This window comes from Microcaecilia unicolor, chromosome 2 (genome assembly GCF_901765095.1).
Source record: "Microcaecilia unicolor chromosome 2, aMicUni1.1, whole genome shotgun sequence".
In the NCBI taxonomy this organism is placed as follows: Eukaryota; Metazoa; Chordata; class Amphibia; order Gymnophiona; family Siphonopidae; genus Microcaecilia; species Microcaecilia unicolor.
Genome location: NC_044032.1, coordinates 424,958,266 through 424,979,363, shown reverse-complemented (window position 1 = coordinate 424,979,363; position 21,098 = coordinate 424,958,266). Strand labels below are relative to the sequence as shown.

The window sequence follows — 21,098 nt, the reverse complement described above, 5'->3', positions numbered from 1 at the left end:
GAGACTCTACCTCTTTTTCTCAACTACAGTTGCTGAAAATACAGCCACTTCCTTGAGTGGAATGAAAAGTACTGTTATTGATATATCAGCACATTGCCCATCAAGGTATGGAATGAAATGGATTGGGCTTGATCAGGCACACAGTTGGGTTGAATTACCACAAGTCTGAAATTTGCAAGTGGTAGTACCAGTTTTCAAGGCTTCAGTCTTGACCGGTGCCTGATGTGGAAAATGTACACAAAGCAGGAATCTCATGTAAGAAATAGCAGTTCCAGCAGGACCTAACTTCCCTTGCCTTCCAGAATTGCACTGGGTGTAAGTTCGGGATCGATTTGGAAATGGAACTTGATCTTCCAGAGTGATCCTGGCTCTGATGTCAAACCTCATATTCGGGCTTTGTGAAGCTTGGTCAAAAATTGGAGATGAGAAAAGAGTTTAGGTGTTAAGTCTCTCTCTCCTCCATATTTCTTCACTCATCTGATCACAGATCATCAACCCAGTGTGCTTCTGTCTGCCTGTTTGCAAACTTGCCCTTGGTTATTGGTCTTTTATGTCTTGATATACATTTTTTTCTCTTTTGGCCTGGCAGTAGCCTCCTACCTGAACTGCAACATCATAAACCTTCATTTCTGGAAGTTTGTTTTTTTAATAGTCTTTCCCTCCCCTTCACAGCCCATTTCTCCAGGCCAGTAGTCACAGATCCTTTTGGAACTTGGCGAATGCCCCCCCCTTGAGTTTAACCGCTAGATATCTCCATTGTGCATCAACTCACTCTTTCCTTTGCATCATCCCAACTCAAGGTTCAGGAGCTGAGCAATGAAATCAAACTTGGTTCTTTTGAAATGTTATGCATATGGCTAGGCTGGCTCTGTACTTTGATTTTAAGTGCGTTATCTGGAAATCTGTAAAAAATAAACAAAGCCAGAAATGATGACAAATTGCATGTACTATAACACTGTCTACAAAATTGTATTTTCACATATCATTGGACAAAATGAGGGTCATTTTATAAAGCATTTGTGTGCCAGTATACCAGTATATGCATTCAGAATGCCTCTTGTAGAATTATCTTGTGCAATGTGCATCCCAGTTCTGGGATGGAGTTGGGGTAGAGGGCAGATGGATTCACGATTGTGCATGCATATTTACATGAACATTTTGATCTGCTTCCAAGCTTCATTTTTGGTGTGATTTCTCCAGGATTTGTGCTGGTATTTTATAAAGACAAATGGGTGTCTACTTGTCCTAATAAAATAGGCTACAATTAAGTTCCTTCTTGCCTTCTCAATCTAGATGACCTTTTACACTTAATGTATTGAAGGTAATTTTATAACTTCCATAATGGAGGTAATTCTGTAAGGCAGGGGTTTTCAACCCAGCAATGGCGTTCCTAGGGGTGCAGCGCCCCCCCTCTGGGTGCAGCATGACCCCCCCCCCCAGCGAAAGAACCCCCTCCGGGTGCACGCTGCTGGGGGGTGGGGGTGCCGCGCGCCTGTCCGCTTCGTTCGTTTCCATGCTCCCTCTGCCCCGGAACAGGAAGTAACCTGTTCCGGGGCAGAGGGAGCACAGAACAAACGTAGCGGACAGGCACGCGGCACCCCCCCCCCAGCAGCGTGCACCCGGGGCGAACCGCACCCACCGCCCCCCCCCCCCCCCTTGATACGCCACTGCAACCCAGTCAGCCACTCGGGATTTTCAGGATATCCCCATTGAATTCAACTGGCTGCGTGTGCCTCGAGGACTGGGTTGAAAACCTCTGCAACAAGGAGCTGCCTAGATTTAGTTGGCATGTATACATGTAAACGTATTCTAGTCATTTATACACATATGTGAACACATACGTGCATAAATGACAATAATCTGGCTCCTTTACATGATATTCCATAAGTATGTGTGCCTGTCTTCAGTGGTACGTACTTTACCAGTGGATGTTCACATGGTCAGAGTGTAAGTGGGGTTCACACTTCTAGTATTCTATAAGTTACACACGTTTCTCCTCAATCTAGGTGGAAGCATTTGCACCAGCTATATGGCTGGGGTAAGTCTTCATGCCTAAAGACATATGTGCCTAGTATGTGCCTGGTTACACTGATGTTCTATAAAGGACCATAGGTTCTTACATAGCCTAGTGGTTAGTGCATTTGTCTGAGAACGTGGGGATCTGGGTTCAATTCCCACTGCAGCTCCTTGTGACCTTGGGAAAGTCACCTAACCCTCTATTTCCCCAGAACGTACCTGCATAGAATATGTAAACTACTGTACTTTGGTTATATCACTGAAAGGCAGTATATCAAGTCCATGACCCCCTTTATCCTTTATAGAATAGGTGCCTTCTTGGTGCCTAAAAATAAGTGCCCCTTTATGGAATTGCCCTCATTCTCCTATTTTTGATATATGATAATTCATTTTGTAGATACTGTTAGAGTACATGTAATTTTTTAATTTATTATTACTTTGCGGGTTTTTGTTTTGCTTACTTTGGAATGTGACGCTTTTTTTTTAGCTGTTTTGTTTTTGTTTGTAAATCTATGCCATGAAATTCAGTGCTACAAAAGAAAAAAAGCTCACAACATTCATTAGCACACTTTTTTTTTTGTGTAGATCTTTGATATTACCGATGTAATAAAAAGTGACAACTTCCTAGAAATTCGGTTCTCCTCAGCAGTATCCTACGCAGCAGGTGAGAGCGGAGCTCACACAGCTTACCCCGTGCCTCCCGAGTGCCCTCCATCTGTGCAGAAGGGAGAGTGCCACGTGAACTTTATTCGAAAGGTAAGCGTGCCTGCGACCCTGCTTAGCCACTTTTCAGTTTTCATGCAGTTGCTTAGAATGTAGTCATTGCTGTAATTCATACTCTCAGAAATCCTCAGGGACACACTGAGGAACTAGAGCATAGATAGAGAAATCGGAAAGGGTGTGCGGATTAGTGGTTTTAGCACTGACCTGCCTCTTGGAAGAAATCTGGCGAATGCAAGCTTGTACCAGCTGGACCACTAATCCTTTGTATTGCTTTGGGTGAGTCACATTATGTCCCTGGCCATATTAAGTTATCCAACTGTAATTGAGTAACAGTGATAAAATGCTCTTATCGTCCTGATAAAAATGGCTATTTAAATTATTTTTTAAAAACCGAGAGAAGCTTTTTCTCGGCTTGAAGGTAAACCTGTTTCCAGACATAGCCAAGGAAACGCAAAGCGTCGTAGGGAGTTTCTTCTGCTGAAGTCAGCTATACTTCAACTAGGAGGGACATTTCATTTGCATTTTCCCTGTAAATGTGTTGTTAGACTGAGTCAAGTAAAATATGTATTCCTGGACTCTCAACAATTAACAACATTTATATCAGCTAGAAGACCAATAGCTGGAGTTTAAATTTATGCTCTGTTCTATATGCCGCGTATTTTGATTTAGAGACATGATAATCCTGCATTTGATTCTTGGAATCCCCTTATTTTTGGACTTGAGTGTTTATTTCTTTAAATTTATTTCACTTTGTACTGTTGGTATTGTAACTTAACACTTTTCTTAAACAAGATGTTTTCTTGTAAAGTAATTTGAAATATTAATAAAAAAATAAATGCTCTTATCGTTTATGTGTCTAGGTGCCAGAAATGTGCCACCCCAGCCATGTGACACACAATCCTGAAATATCAAATTGTCAAGTTGGTTAGGTGAAAGGCACTGTAAACACGCCCGTTTGGCATTTGCTAACAGTAGTTTGGGTTTCTGTGAGCAGAACTGCATTTGCTTTTTATATTTTAGAATTGTCCAGATTGTTCTTGCTCTGAATTTCTTCCTTGAGTGAATTTCTTCATAAAGGTGGTAAATAAATCCTAATCTCTCTATATAAAACGCACCTCCAACGTTCTAATGAAGCCTCTGTTAGCCAACTTCTAAAGTGAAGGGGGTGAGATCGCATTGTGTCTGCCCCGCCCACGCGTCAAACGTGATGACGTCGAGGGGCGGACAATGACACTCAACCAATCGCAACGCTCGGCAGCGAAGCGTCAGGGAAGGAGGCGGCGCTCTCGACGTCTAGCCTTCCCTTCGCTGTGTTCCGCCTTCTTCTGACGTCAAGGATGACGTCAAAAGAAGGCGGAACACAGCGAAGGAAAACCTAGACGTCGGGAGCACCGCCTCCTTCCTGACGCTTCGCTGCCACGGAGGTAAATTTAAAAACAAGAAAAAAAAAAAACAACCATGTTGGGGGGAGAGAAGAGGGTGGCCACTAAACAACAACAATGGGAGCGGGAGGGGCAGGGGAGAAACGACAGCATGGATGCGAAGGGGGAGGGGGGGGAGAAGAGGGCGGACCAGGCTGGGACATGGAAGAGAGAGAAGCATGGATGCAAGGGGGGGTCATGAAAGGGAGACAGGGGGACTTGCTGCAAAAGGATGAATGGAGGCAGCAGGGGACAGAGGGGCATGGATTGGGATGGCAGGGCTCAGGAAGAGAGGGCAATTGCTGGAAGGGATGAATGGGAGGGGGCAGGGGACAGGGGACAGAGGAGCATGGATGGGCATGGATTGGGAGGGCAGGACTCAGGGACAGAGGGAAATTGCTGGATAGGATGAATACAGGGGACAGATGGGCATGGATGGAAATGGATTGCAGGGCAGGCCTCAGGGAGAGAGGGCATTGCTGGATAGGAAAAATGGAGGGGCCAGGTGACAGATGAGCATGGATGGGCATGGATTCGAAGGGCAAGACTCAGGGAGACGGGAATTGCTGGATAGGGAGAATGGATGGGGGACAGATGGCCATGGATGGAGATGGATTGCAGGGCAGGCTCAGCAGAGAGGGGAAATGCTGGATACGGAAAAAATGGAGGGCAGGTGACAGTATGAGCATGGATGGGCATGTATTGGAAAGGGCAGGACTCAGGGAGAGGGGAATTGCTGGATAGGGATGAATGGAGGGCACAGATGGCCATGGATGCATATGGATTGCAGGGCAGGCCTCAGGCAGAGAGGGGAATTGCTGGATAGGATGAATGGAGGGGCCGGTGACAGAGGAGCATGGATTGGAAGGGCAGACTCAGGAGAGGAAATTGCTGGATAGGGATGAATGGAGGGGACAGATGGCCATGGATGGATATGGATTGCAGGACAGGCCTCAGGCAGAGAGGGGACATGCTGGATACGGAAAAAATGGAGGGGCCAGGTGACAGATGAGCATGGATTGGAAGGGCAGGACTCAGGAGAGGGGAATTGCTGGATAGGGATAATGGAGGGGACAGATGGCCATGGATGTATATGGATTGCAGAGCAGGCCTCAGGCAGGAGGGGAAATGCAGGATAGGGAAAAATGGAGGGGCCAGATGACAAAGGAGCATGGAAGGGCATGGATTGGAAGGGCAAGACTCAGGGAGAGGGGAATTGCTGAATACGGATGAATGGAGGGAACAGATGGCCATGGATGCATATGGATTGCAGGGCAGGCCTCAGGGAGACAGCGAAATTGCTGGATAGGGATGAATGGAGGGGCCAGGTGACAGAGGAGCATGGATTGGACTCACACTTTCACTCTGACTCTCAAACACTCACTCTCACATACACTCTCCCAAACATACACACTCCGAGGAAAACCTTGCTAGCGCCCGTTTCATTTGTATCAGAAACGGGCCTTTTTTACTAGTAATAATAAAATAAGTTACACCTGCATGCATGTGGTGGCTGCATGCTGTGTTCTGAAAAGCTCCCTTGCCCCCTCCCAGTCTTTTTTTTATTTTGTTTTCGATTCATTTCTGTTGTATGCAGAGGGAAGCGTGGAAATGACAGCTCAGGCCTTTACGACTGCTCTGACCATACGTTTAATATGTTGCGGTAAATGATTCGGTGTGATCATCGTATTGTTAGTGCATCCCGAATCGCCCACTTACATGGAGTTAATCTTTTGTATTCTGTTTTCGTTAGCTGCTTGCTTCGTTGGAAAAAGGCCTTTAATGCATGCACGGTTAGGAATTTCCTTCTGTTAAAGGGTTGTTAGAGGGTCGTTAAGGTTTAGTGTATCTGGCCCTCTGTTGCCTGCTGGTCTCACTAGTGTCAACTGGATGTAAGGAATGAGGCCCCGATGCTCAAAAGTAAACATGGGTGCTAGAGGCCATTAGCGCTGTACTAGCGCCCACATCTACAAGCTGGAAGAATGTTCCGAGGGTCTAGTGTGGGAAACAAGCGCGCCAGGCACAAGTGCAGATACCATGCAAATATAGTCAAGCTCATGTTAATGAGGTTATTTGTATTCCTCCCCAATGCTCAGAAAACAGAGCCAGAAACAAAAACTGCTTTACTGCAGCAAAATATAATGCCAGGTGTTAAGGTGTTGGAAGAGAGGATTCTCATGATTCTCTGCCTCTCTCTCTTTCTTCTTTCTTCAAAACTCTGCTGGTTTTGATTGCTTTTGGAAGCAGAAGGAAGCCCTTCAAGCCCTTAAGCTCTGGCTTCTGTTTTCTGCGTCTAAATTTAAACCATCTATGGTAAAACATATATATTAAAAATGCCCAGTAAAAGTGCATATGGTGTCTGTTTCCTGCGTCTAAATATAAGCGTCCAACCTAAAAAAAAACCATTTAAAACTCTTATCTATAGGCCACAGAAAACAAACGCCAATGTGTACTTCACATTTGGGTTTACCAGGTGCATGGCATAGGCGCCGAGCTCACCATGGAACTCTTCTGCACATGCGCCAACATAATCCTCCCGTGCCAAACCCACAATCTTTCTGACGAACCTCAACGCTATGAGAATGCCTATTATTTGCATCTCATTAGTGTTGAGCATAGGGCATTCTTCGCTGTTCCAGCTGTATTTTTTATGGTGCTATTCGGAACAGTGCCAGAATTTTGAGGCTCGGGGCCTGAGTAAGCTAGTGTGAAGAATGGACACCTTGACAGTGGCATTACCAGAGCTGCCAGGAAGTTGGAATTTTTGAGAGAGAGGTTTTCAGTGTATGACCACACCCTGTCTCCTCCCTTTCAGGCCTTCCTCAAAAATACCTTATTTAGGGACTACTTACAAAGCTGTGTAAAACAGGGCTGGAGTGATTCTGCGTTTTCACAGTAAAATAGTGGGCTTTACGAAAGTGCAGACCAAGTACTGGAGTTTACTAAATACTGTGGAGTTTTCATATGGTCCGGAACTTTTTCTTGTTCTGACAGTGACAGTGAGTGATTGCTGTGTCATTTGAACAGTCTTAACTAGTTAATGGTGGAGGTGTATAAACTGGAAGAATTAGCCAAGAATGACATTCCCACTGTGATGGGGGAGGGGAGCTGGGTGTTTAAGCAGAGGTGTGCAAGAATCTGTGTGGTCAAAATTTATCTCTAAATGGTGTAAAACGTCTGTACATTGCTCAAATACCTTAGGACTGGAGAGGCTAATTTTCAGACTGTTTTACACAGGTAACAGGTATTTAACCTCACAATGTATATTATGTGGGTAAAGAGTTGCTTATATATTTTGATTTGTTTCAACTGTATTTAAGTTGTATATTTAATTGTAAACCATCTTGAACAAGTTTTTTCGATAGATGGTATAAGATTGTATAAATAAATAAAAAGACCCATTGAAAACTGACTGCTGTCCTTAGGTGAAAGTATATATGCCTTCAATAGCAGGTGTACTTTAACCTTTGGGGAGGAGACAGGGTTGGGGTGAAGGGAGAGTGTTCACAGAGATTACATTCCAAAATCCCCAGGCTAGTTTCTCTGCTGGCCTGAATTTTCAAAGAGAAATTTGGCAAGAAGATTTTCTTTGAGAATCAGTATACAAACGCTCAGATGCAATGAACTCGTAGGCTTCAAAGCCCTCTGGCATTCTATATATTACCTCTTAACAAGGGATGGGTCAGAGAGAGAGAGAATACTCATAGTAAACATAGTAAATGACGGCAGATAAAGATCTGTATGGTCCATCCAGTCTACCCAACAAGATAAACTCATTTTACATGGCATGTGATACTTTATATGTATACCCGAGTTTACTCAGAAGGTTATTTGATGCTACGAAGTAGTGGTATTGCTTCTGCTCTGCATATTAGAAATGCTTGCTTTAAATACGGACATGGACAGCTGTACTGGTTATTTCTGGAAGGGAAGTTTCTGTAACAGGCTTTTACAGTTTCCCTCATTGTGCTTCTAAATTCTTAATGTCTTTAACATCTTTTCACAAACAAGAATGTCATGCTTTGGAGAACTCCACATATTTCTAAAATGTTCCTTTTTATCATATTTTTTTTACAATTTTATAGGTTTTTTTTTTTTCAATACATGACACTAAAATGCAAGAGTGAACAATTTTGAATTGAGGTTAAATGGGGGAATAAAGCCCCCAGCTGATACCTTTTTTTTGTGTGACCAGTCAGATTCTCTGGTTCCTGGGTTTCAGGATCAGCAGACGCTCCTCTGGGCTCACATACGATGGAGCTGAGGGTGTCCACAGCAATAGCTGGGCAGAACAGCATCAGGGGCAAGGGCTATTGTTGCATGCTTGTGGACTCACAGAAAACTCTAAGGGTGATGTGGTACCATCCTCCTCAGCTCAGTGCCCAGTGTGGGTGCCTTTCTTGCCCTCCCTTTGCAGTGGCCCTGGAGGTGTCCATTTCTCTTTCTTGCCTTTAGATGTCACTCTTGAGCACCGAACCCTCTGGGTGGGTCTCTGGGCTTTTGGGGCCAAGTTTCTCCAAAAATCATTATTGATTTTTCTTTCTTTGTTTTTTTTTTTGCAAGAATAAGTACCAGGTTGGAGCCAGCAGCACCTTCCAGCTTCCTTTTTGTCTGGGTGTGAAAAAGAAAGCAGTGCACTGCAGTTCAAAAAAGTTACAGGTCAACAATTTATTGCAACCCAACAGAAAATCAGCATGCACCATTCAGTTTCTATACAGCAGGCACTGATTTTTTAGAAATCAAACGTAGATTGAGGAAGGCATTGTAGCCCCCTTCATTTAAGTGCTGTATGCCATCACTGGAAAGAAACCAACCATTTTGAATTAGTGTCTCATTCTGTCATACATTAAATGAGTAATTAAAGCATACTTTAACAGTATTAATAAACAAAGGCCAATATTCAAAGGGGTTTAATTGGACAGGAAAATCTCCTGCCTGGTAAAACTCTGCTGAGCTCGCCGGCTGCTGGTATTCGATGGCACTTAACTGGGTAGTGTCGCTGAATATCTTTGCTAACTGGTCATTCTCCAACTGCCTAGGTGGTCCCTGGCAGAGTTGGGTGGCGGTGGCCAAAAAAGCAAACAGGATGCTAGGATATGATTAGGAAAGGGATGGTGAATAAGACTGAAAATATTGTAATGCCTCTGTATCGCTTCGTGGTGCAACTGCACCTTGAGTATTGTATTCAGTTCTGGTCGCTGTATCTCAAAAAAAAGATATAGCGGAATAGGAAAAGGTTTAAAGTAGAGCAACCAAAATGATAAAGGGGATGGAACTCTCCTCTCATATGAGGCAAGACTAAAGAGGTTAGGGCTCTTCAGCTTGGAAAAGAGAGAGCTGAGATATGATTGAGGTCTACAAAATCCTGAGTGTTGTAGAACGAGTAGAAGTAAATCGATTTTTTTTCTTGTTCCAAAAGTACAAAGACCAGGGGACACTAAGGAAGTTACATGGACATACTTTTAAAACAAATAGGAGGAAATACTTTTCACTCAACGAATAGTTAAGCTCGTACTCCTTGCCGGATGATGTGGTAACACTGGTTAGCATATCTGGGTTTAAAAAATGTTTGGACAAGTTCCTGGAGGAAAAGTTCATAGTCTGCTATTGAGACAGACATGGGGAAGCAACTGCTTGCCCTGGGATTGGTAGCATAGAATGTTGCCACGATTTGGGTTTCTGCCAGGTGCTTGTGACCTGGATTGGCCACTGTTGGAAACAGGAGGGCTATATGGACCATTGGTCTGACCAGTATGGCTACTCTTATGTTCTTATCTGGATATTTGGTCTGCTAACTGACTAAGTAAGTGCATAACTTTAGGACAGCAAAACATCTGTCCTAATTTTATGCTCCGAATTAACCAGGCACCGGACTGAATATCTGTGGACATAACCGGATATTCAATGCTGGGAGCTGCACATGCCCCAACACTGAATATTCAGGTTAGCTCTGTCTGTGGTTGTGAGCGGCTTACAAACCACTTACTGCCGCGGGATGAATATCGGCATCAAAGCTTTCTTCTTAGCACATTTTCAGCCTCGAAAGTGGTATGTTGAACCTCTGATCTCAATTGGCCATAGGTTCAAAAAGTAGCCATTAAAATCCAAATTGTCAGCCTTTTTTGGGTGGTTTTTATATAAATTGCTGATGGGTTTTTTAACCAAGTAGCAGTAAGCATTAGCATGTGCTTAAAAGGGCTAACTGAGGGGCATGCTGAGGCCCTCCTGTGGTAATTTCCGGGTTAGCAGGCACACACCATGTGCTAAAAATTATTTTTATTTCTACCACGGAGGGGGCGTGTCTGTGGTAATTTAGCACATAAAATTACCACATCTACACTGCTGTGCACTGATTAGCGCGTGAGCCTTTACCACCTACCAAATAGGTGGCTGTAAGGACTCACATGCTAATCTTTTTTTAATGGCAACATTAGCATATGGCCATTAATGCAAAAACTTGAAATCAGGTATTAGTGCTACGCGAAAAAAGGCCTCAATGAGCAGGGAAGACCTACATAAAGGCACGCTAAAGGCCAACTTATTCCTGTACCTTTGTAAAAGGACCCAATAATTTGTTTCAGCTGCTATTTGTATTTGGAGGATTTCTATGAAACATTAAGGCCAGCCTATTTTTATTTTATTTTTATTAAGTTTCAAATGTATATGTTAAGACCAAAGCTTGAAATGAGTAAAGAAAATAGTATACAGAATAACAAACGAATCAAAGATTTAACAAATGTCCTCATGGGAGACGCATGAGAAAATTAAAAAGTCATAGTATAGGAAGCAGTGTTCTTCTGTGGATTAGGAACTGGTTATTGGACAGAAAAATAGAAGGTAGGGTTAAAAGGAATTTTTCTGAATGGAGGAAGGTGAAATAGTGGAGTGCCGCTATCTCACCTTCTCCATTAAATAGCACCAGTACTGGGACTGGTGCTATTTAACATATTTATAAATGATCTGGAAATTGGAATGACAACTGAGGTGATTAAATTTGTAATGACACAAAACTCAAAGCTGTCAAAACACATGCAAATTGTGAAAAATTGCAGGAAGACCTTAGAAACTGGAAGACTAGTCATCCAAATGACAGATGAAATTTATGTAGACAAATGCAAAGTCATGCACATTGGGAACAATAATCCGAATCATAGTTGTCTGATGCTAGCGTCCATCTTAGGAGTCAGCACATAAGAAAAGATCTAAGTGTCATTGTAGATAATACGCTGAAATCTGCTCAGTGTATGGTGGTGGCCAAAAAAGCAACAGGATGCTAGGAATATTACCGAAAGGGATGATAAATAAGGCCAAAAAATATTATAATGCCTCTGTATCACTCAATGGTGCGACTTCACCTTGAGTATTGCGTTCAGTTCTGGTCGCTGTATCTAAAAAAAAAAGATATAGTGGAATTAGAAAAGGGAAATGGGACTTGATATACCGCCTTTCTGAGGTTTTTGCAACTACATTTAAGTACATATATTCAGGTACTTATTTTGTACCAGGGGCAATGGAGGGTTAAGTGACTTGCCCAGTGGGAATCGAACTCAGTTCCCCAGGATCAAAGTCCACTGCACTAACCAGTAGGCTACTCCTCCAAAGGAGGTGTCACGTGATGCGGGTGAGCTGAACGGACGTCTCTAAGCCTGACTCTGCCCCCGTCGCTTGAAAAACCGTTGATTTTGTTGCATAAATCGCCCGGGACAAGCTCCCTTTTGACCCTGTCTGCTATAATAAGGCACAACGCTTCTTTTGGGGAAGAGGTAGAGCCCAGTTGACCAGGCTGGGCGGTGTTTATGCCCTCGAAGACCCCATGGGCCAGGAAGCACTGTGCGTAGCACAGGAGGCTTAAGATGGTGGTGATAAACTCCAGCCCTTCTCTGGTAACCATGCCGGCTGAGACAATTAAGGAACTGACGCAGCAGATAACTGTGGTACTTGATGAAAAGCTTTCTAAGCTTCAGGCATCAATGGATCATGTTAAAGAGGCACTGGAGGCCACGGTGCGAGACTGCAGCAGGCCGAAGATCGCATCTCGCGTCAGGAGGATAGAGCTGAAACAGTGGACCCGAGACTTGCAGCGCTGGAGGGGCAATGTAAGCAGCTTGCCCAGCAGGTTGATGACCAAGAGAACCGCAGCAGGCGCAACAACCTCAGGATTATCAGGCTACCTGAATCTGTTAAAGACAAAGAGCTCTGGGACTTCGTGGAAAAGGGGCTACCGGGCCAGTTAGGATCGCAGCTGCCAGAGAATGTGCTGCGGGCTGAGAGAGTGCACAGATTAGGGGCCCTCCGCAAGGGAGAGCAGCGCCCGTGGCCCGGTCTGGCCCGGATCTTTAACTACGCAGAGAAAGACAGAGTCCTTCAGGCATTTCGAGGAAGAAACCTGTGGAATTTCAGGGCCACAAGATATTGCTTTTTCAGGATTATTCTGCTCAAGTTTCCGATCATAGAAAATAGATGGGCCAGCACTGTAAGCGCCTTTTCGATAAAGGGGTGCACTTTGCCCTACTCTATCCTGCCAAGTGTGCCTTTTGCATGACAACAAGACCTTTTACTTCTCTGATCCAAAAGAACTAGGCGCATTTGTGGATAAGTTACCGTGAAATAGTGAGAGAAGAGCTGAGACAAGCTGGATGTTTTTTGTAACTACCAGGCGTGCCATTTGCAGGAGGCTTTATGAAGTGGCCCGCGACTGGGCCGAAGATCTGCTGGGCCCTTAAACGTTTGCTTATGTTGTGCATTTATTACCCCTGTTCATGCAGCAGAGCACTGATGTATATAGCTGTCAAATTATTGATGTTTAGCAGGGGTGGTAATAGTTCGGGGGATGGGACTTGCTCTTTAGTCAGCATTTTCTTTCCTTCCTTTGGTGTTTGAATTGTGGCTGGAGAGCGACGGGAGCGGGTAGAGTTAGTGGTGGAAGAAAGGGAATGAGTGTTGAGAAGATGTGCAAGATATCTGTGCGAGTTATCTTAGTGATTATGGTGGGGAGAATGGTTTGGGGGCAGGAGTGGGACTATAGGGTGTTCAGGTGGAGGGGGTAGTAGGGGGAGGGGAGTAGTAGGGTGGGATTGCTCTGTCCAGATTTTCTTGAGGCGAGGTTTATGGTTAGGTTGTACATTGCTATTTGTTTTTGGAGTGGCATTGGTCTGGTCCTACATTCTTTTGATGGTACTGAGTGTTCCTGGAGGGTCCAGCTGGGAGACTCTCTGGGAATATTTTTGTTTTCATTTCTTATGCTTATATTTCCTTTATCAACGGAGAGTCCTGGTGGACCTTAAAGTCTTATCCTTAAATGTTGATGGTATCCACTCTCCCGTAAAACGTACCAAAATTCTACAAATGCTTAAACGGCAGCATGCTGACATGGCGCTGCTGCAAGAAACCCACCTAGGGAAATTTGAACACCTTAAGCTGAAAAGAGACTGGGTGGGGGATTTATATTATGCAGCTTACAATTGTAGACAGCGGGGAGTGGCTATACTACTTAAGAAAAATTTAGCTTTTACCATGCATAAATTGTACCAGGACCCAGAGGGTTGCTACGTGATCGTTGCTGGACTTCTGCAGGGAGTTAAAGTGGCATTTTGCAGTATTTACGCACCAAATGTTTACTCTCATAGATTTTTTACCCTTCTGGCAGCCAGATTAGCAACTTTTGATGAATACCCATTAATCTCGGGGGGAGATTTCAATATCACAAGTGACCCTCTGATAGATTGTAAACCTCCCAAGAAACCAACTAGGGATCATGAGGATCGGGGAGTCAGTTTTCTTATCCGGGAGCTAGAAGTAGTAGACATATGGCGGCTCCTCCACATGGATGAGTGCGATTACACTTTTTTCTCACACCCGCACAAGGTCCACGCGCGTCTGGACTATGTTCTTTTGTCCCAATCTCTGGTACGTAGTGTGGACCGGGCTGAAGTGGGGTGTCTGATGTCTCCGATCACGGCCCCAGTGTGGGTTAATTTGCGGTTGGGCGAGGGGGCGGGCATTGCATGCTGGCGTATGAACCCTGCTTTGTACCAGGATCGCGAGTTCTGTAGGTATTTGAGGCAGGGTTGGTTGGATTATGTGGCTGAGAATGATGTTCAATCTGTAGGGCCACGAATATACTGGGAGGTGGCCAAGGCGGTGCTCCGGGGATGGATCATAGCCTACACTGCTTCCATGTGCAAACATAGGGAACTTAAGCTCTGCGCACTGGCAACACTATTGCGGGACACAAGAAAACTTTTCATTTTATCTCCTCTGAGAAACACAGCGTTATTTGTTTGAGGCGAAAAAAGCAGATGCAGGCATTGCTAGATGCCCGGGCCCTTTATAGTGTTAAATTGTATAAACTCCGGTTGCAATGGGGGTAACAAAACTGGAAAGTTGCTTGCTTCCTTGGTGAAACAGAGGTCGGCAAAGAGCTACATTGTTAGAATTAGAGACTCATCTGGGGCCTCTCACAATCGCACAGAAGCCATTCAGCGTGAATTTGTACGCTTTTATTCTTCGCTTTATAGTAAGGGGACCTTGTCTGCAGCACATTGCTAGGAGTTTTTTTGCTCAAATAAGTCTGCCATCTTTGACGGTGGATCAGTTTGAGTCATTAAATGCGCCGTTACAGGGGCAGGAGGTGCAAAAAGTTGTCAAACAATTGAAGCGGGCTAAGGCTCCGGGGCCGGATGGTCTGGGTACCGAGTTCTATAAGATCTTACAAGACCTGCTGATCCCCTCATTTGTGTCTATGTGTGATGAACTGCGAGAATCACAGGACATGGGTTCCTCTTTAAACCATGCTTTCATCACTTTTCTCCCTAAACCGGGGAAGGATGGAGAATTGGTGGGTTCCTATCGGCCAATCTCGTTGCTTAATCAAGATGTTAAAATCCTGGTGGTGGTACTGGCGTCTAGGCTGAATAGATTTCTCCCCGGTTGGTCCATCCAGACCAGGTGGGCTTTGTCCCGGGAAGATTTGCTTCGGCTAATATCTTAAAAGTCAGTCGTGCCCTACTCGAGGAGATTGGTCAGAGGGGGGATGCAATCTGGCTAGTCTGGATGCAGAGAAGGCCGTTGATAAAGTGATGCAGCGCTTTGGCATCCGGGGCGTATTCTTAGATTGGATATGAGCACTTTATAGCAACCCCACAGCTCAGATTATTATTAATGATACTCTTACTGAAAAACTATCACTGCAAGGGGGGAACAAGGCAGGGGTGCCCACTGTCCCCCCTCTTATTTGTTCTCACTCTGGAGCCCCTGGCTGCCAGGATTCGGCAGGACTCTGTTTTGACAGGGGTTTCAATCAGAGGGAAGGAGTATCGTATAAACCTGTTTGCTGATGGCATGCTTTTGATGCTTGACAACGCATCAGTCAGCCTAATAATGAATATTATCTGAGATTTTGGGGCGTTTTCTGGCCTCAGTATAAATTTTGGGAAATTGGAGGCATTGCCGCTATCGCACCTGTGCACCTGTAGAGCGATGCCGAATTTTCCTCTGATATGGGCGGACGTGGGGTATAAAGTACCTAGGAGTTTACCTCAGTGCCAACCATTCATGGGTGTATAAGAAAATGTGATAGACAATTAGATGCCAAAAAGGGGCTTTGTTCCCGATGGAGGGACCTTCCAGTGAATTTTTGGGTCGAGTCGCGTTGGTTAAGATGGTTGTTTTGCCCAAACTGCTCTACCCTTTGCAGATGCTTCCACTTTGGGTACATAAGCGGGAAGATTGTGAGTTTCGTAGCATTGTCAGCTCTTTCATATGGCATGCAAAGAGAGCTGGAATTTAGTTTCTTAAGCTAACACATGACAGGGCGCGAGGGGGGGGGGGTCTGGCTACCTGACCTGAGGGTATACAACGTAGCGGCACTTCTCCATTGGATTCATGAGCTATGCTCGGGGGCCAATTTTTTCGTCCCGGCTGATTTTTGGAGTAGTTGGTGTGCATCATAATATTCCTTTTATGATATTAGAGTCCCGGCATTCTCGGGTCCTGAGTGGACTGCAGGGAAATCCGTTCTTGGGGGCTTTGCGTAAGGCCTGGATATGGTGGAGGAGTCATGGAGGAGAGGTGGGAGCGAACCCCTTCCTTACCCTGACGGGCAACCCTGACTTCCCTGCAGGTAAGGATTCTGTAATTTTTTGTCAGTGGGTGAGGGGAGGTTGCAGATTCCTGGGCCACCTAAGACTATTGGGGGGGGGGGGCACATGTTTTCCCTCTTTTGACCAAGTCAGACGCGCGTGGACCATCCCCAATTTCCAATTTTTTGCCTACCTTTAGGTCAAGGATTATGCTCTGGTCACTGAGCGGCGGCAGAAGGCACAAGCAACTTTCTCGCAGTTAGACCAGGTTTTTCTCCATCTACCCTCTAAATTAAATAAACTTTCTCAGTGGTACAAAGTGATCAAGGATGAAGGCCCCCTATTTGAGGAAGCTGGCAGGGGAGTGGGGTACGGATTTGGGGGAAGACATACCAGATTCCCAGTTGGAAGCTGCGTTTGAGGATTTGCATAAAGTGACTCCCAACGCAGCGTTATAGGATATTCAGTATAAAATTTTGCATAGAGTTCACATCACTAGGCACAAAGGTAGAATTATGGGCTTATGGGAGGATGACACCTGTGTGACATGTGGGGTGAGATCGGGCACTTTCCTTCATTCTTTCATGGAATGTCCCACTCTATCTAATTTCTGGTTTAAAGTTCTAGGAGTAATTGAGTCTATAGTACAAGGCCCATTTGACTGGTCATACACTGTAGTGTTGATGGGAAGCAGGACCCCGTTGACTGCAGGGGGTCTGGGAGAGGCACAGTGTAAATTTATCCTGCAGGCCACTCTGCTTGCTAAAAAGTGTATTTTACGATCTTGGGTCGACCCAATGCCTCCATCATCAGCTGTATGGCACAACCTCATGCATGAAATGGCACAGTGGTTAGCCATCTCTCTCAAATTCTCTATTTTATTGCAACAGCGTTGCTATCGTGATATGTGGAATAGATATGTTTCTTTATATCCGGTGGAGAAGGTGGTAGAGGAGCTGCATAATTAACTGTATCTCTGGATGGGTAACAGGGGAGGGTGGGGGGTGAGTGGGAGGGGAGAATCCCTCACTTAAAAATGGGCAAAGGATATGTTGATACTGTTCCGGTTAATGGTTCTAGTCTTTTTATTCTGCTTCTTATTTGAGAACTGTATGAGGTATGTTCCCCATTGCTATGTGAATGTGTATTTTATAGTTATGGGAACACCTTCCATGTAGTTGTTGTTAACTAATATTTGGCTTAATAAAGATACTTTAAAAAAAAAAAGAAAAGTTTCAAAGAAGAGCGACCAAAATGATAAATGTGATGGAACTCTTCTCATATGAGGAAAGGCTAAAGAGGTTAGGGCTCTTCAGCTTGTAAAAGAGACAGTTGAGTGGGATATGTTTGAGGTCTATAAAATCCTGAGTGCTGTAGAACAGTGTCACAAAACGCCTAGTCACTTGCCTGGGCTAACCCTGTGGCCACTTGGAGGATCTGTCCCCAGCATAGCTCAGGTCCGCCTGCACCTGCCGCTTGTGCTCTACACTAGCACCTTCCTCCCCCACTAGGGTTACCATATTTTGTCCTCTGAAAAAGAGGACACATGTCACGCTCCCTGCCCCGCTCATACCACATCCCTTTCGGATCCTCGCCCCGCCCTTTCTTGCTCTCACCCCGCCCCCTGTCACATATTCCCCTCCCCCCGGGTCACATATTCCCCTCCCCTGCCCCCCGTCACCTCCCCTCCCCCTTGTCACATATTCCCCTCCCCTCCCCTTACTATCTCGCAAGGCCGCTTCAATTCTCGGCAGCCATTTTGAATCCCGAGCCGAGACTGAGAAGGAGGGCAAGGACAGGCAGCGCTCCGAGCAGGAAAGAGGGGGCTCTTTCCTGCCCCAAAGAGGTCACTAGACCACCAGGGCAGATAGTAAGTAAGGGGAGGGGAGGGGAGACCCACGGTGCCACTTGCCCGCCCACCCGTTTGTCCAGAAATCCGGACAAACAGGCGGGCAAAACCCACCGGACGCCCCGGACATGTCCTCAAAAAGAGGACATGTCCGGGGAAATCCGGACATATGGTAACCCTATCCCCCACTCACTGGGTTACAACTGCCTCTGGGTGAGTCTCTCACTTTCAAATTATCTCCAGTGATTTCTATTTTACTGGAGGCCACACTCCCAGGGGTCCCAGTCCCACAGTTCCCAGAAAGCACCCACAGACCCAAACCACAAACCACCAGGATTCTTAGCCAGTCCAGACAAGTAGAGTGAACAGACAATTTCATTTATTTTCATAAAATATTGAACAGTGAACTACAAAACAGATGGGGAAAGCATTATATAATAACAGGTAACTGAAATAGGAGTAATTAGTTATCTAAACATTTTATCACTACCTGAATAGTGCCTGGAAAGTATAGGAAATAGCTTCTCACCAGTTACAGAATATAACTGATCACAGGGTCTCAGCAGAGAAGTCTTTCCCCCTCTACTTCCAAACTGGGACTAATTACCTAACAGTTAGGTGGGAAAAATAAAACAAACTGTCTCTTCTGGTAAAGCTTTAAAGAAAACAATCGCCATCTGCTGGCCAACCAGGAGAAACACACATCATCTGCAAAACACATATCAACAGCAAAACAATATAGTTCATAGGCTCAGAAACCCACCTTTTTGCCACAAACAGGTAGGAGTGAATTGATTTTTCACTCTTTCAAAAAGTACAAAGACCAGGGGTCACTCAATGAAAATACTTTTAAAACAAATAGGAGGAAATATTTTTTCACTCAAAGTATAGTTAAGATCTGAAAATCGTTGCTGGAGAATGTGGTAACAGCAGTTAGCGTATCTGGGTTTAAAAAGGTTTGGACAAGTTCCTGGAGGAAAAGCCCATAGTCTGTTATTGAGATGGATATGGGGGAAGCTACTGCTTGCCCTGGGATTGGTAGCATGGAATGTTGCTGCTAATTGGGTTTCTGCCAGGTACTTGTGATCTGGATTAGCCACTGTAGAAGCATGATACTGGGCTAGATGGACTATTTGTCTGGCCTAGTATGGCTATTCTTATGTTAACATCAAGGAAACAATACCATAATATCCCTGAAATTCCACAATAAAAGAGGGGACAAGTGAACAAACTGTATAGAAGAAATAAACTATAAGAACATTACAAGGAATCAAACTTTAGAGTGCAGAAATACTTTATATTATTTAGAGAAAAGAGGTTCAAGGTGGAACACCTGGATACTCAGGCATAAGATGCCCAGCCTCTTCACCCTGATGTTTTATTACTCAGAAACATCACTAAGGGTCCTTTTACAAAGACGCGCTGAAAAATGGCTTGCGGTAGTGTAGGCACGTGTTTTGGGTGCGCACCAATCCATTTTTCAGTGCACCTGTAAAAAAGGCCTCTTTTTTTTGTTGTTGAAAATGGATGTGTGGCAAATTCAAAATTGCCGCGCATCCATTTTGGGCCTGAGACCTTACCGTCAGCCATAGACCTAGCAGTAAAGAATCTGGGCGGTAATGACCCACTCGCGTCAGATGCTACTTGGTGCGCATCCATTATGCGTGCCCGAAAATAAAAAATATTTTGCGGATGTCCGTCAAAATTGAAATTACTGAAAGGGCCACACGGTAACCGGGCGGTAACTCCAATTTGTTGCGCGTAGGCGCCTACTCGGCTTAGTAAAAGGGGCCCTAACTGTGAAGTTTCAAAGAAAATAAAGTTCTCATTCTTATACTTAATCATACATTTACGGGGAAATTTCAAAGAGGCCAGCCTATTTTAAAATTTTAGTTCATGACCAGCATATAGCACAAAGAACTAAGTTTAAAGCTGCCTGCCTTATCTTTCAAATTCTTCAAGGTGAAACCTCTGCCCTCCTGATTAACATCTCATCAATCTGTATTGTTCACTCCAAGAGACTAAAAGAACAATTGATCCTAGCCCCACCATTTCACAAAGGAGTCCCATTCCCGAGGATGTTTAACTTGCTCTTCTCGGTGACAGGAATCCCATTATGGAACTCACTCTCTTTGACTATCAGAGCGGAGAAAAACCTACCCCAGCTTCCGGAAGAAGCTAAAAGCCGTCTTCTTCCCAAAGACTGCAACATAACACCCACCGAGCATTGATCGCCAAGTACTGTAGAACTACCTAACTTAACATAGAGTATAATCTTTCAGACTAATGCTCTACAATACTATTTCTAATTAATAAGAATGTATTCACCAAATGTCTTAATTATGAATCTGTAACAGTGCGGTTTACAATTAATGTTGTAAACCGCACTGAACCCTAAACAGGAGATATTAGCGGTATAAAAGACCTAAATTGAATTGAATCTAATCGACCAATTAAAAAAAAAATTGCAGCTCGCCTGAAGACAGCAGCAAACAAAAATGTAAGCTTTTGCCCATGTGAAAAGACCAGCCAATCATTTTTTTAAACAACGTCAACATGGATCAACAAGAGGTAGCCAATTCAGTTTCTATGTTCAGCTTGCTTGGTATTTATGTCCTTAATCTGAAAATTCACTTTTTTTCCAAGTGAATAACACCAGTCCAAATCACCTCCAAAAGCTGCAGGAAAACACTGGATCCAAAACAGCGCAGTTGTTCAAAGGAATATGCCTTCTACTACTTAACTACTTAACATTTCTAAAGCGCTACTAGGGTTACGCAGCACTGTACAATTTAACAAAGAAGGATATTCCCTGCTCAAAGGAGCTTACAATCTAAAGGATGAAATGTCAAGTTGGGGCAGTCTAGATTTCCTGAGTAGAGGTATAATGGTTATGTGCCGAAGGCAACATTGAAGAGGTGGGCTTTGAGTAAGGATTTGAAGATGGGCAGGGAGGGGGCTTGGCGTATGGGCTCAGGGAGTTTATTCCACGCATAGGGTGAGGTGAGG

The 21,098-nt window shown here is 44.6% G+C and overlaps 1 protein-coding gene across 1 annotated transcript in view; it reads left to right on the top strand.

Moving 5' to 3' along the window:
• The window catches only part of MANBA (mannosidase beta), a 157,674-nt gene that overhangs the window by 31,547 nt on the left and 105,029 nt on the right, over positions 1–21,098 (top strand). Inside the window, exon 5 of the mRNA XM_030190756.1 lies at positions 2,602–2,772. Coding sequence (XP_030046616.1) covers positions 2,602–2,772 — 171 coding nt within the window. The remainder of the gene's footprint in view (positions 1–2,601; positions 2,773–21,098) is intronic.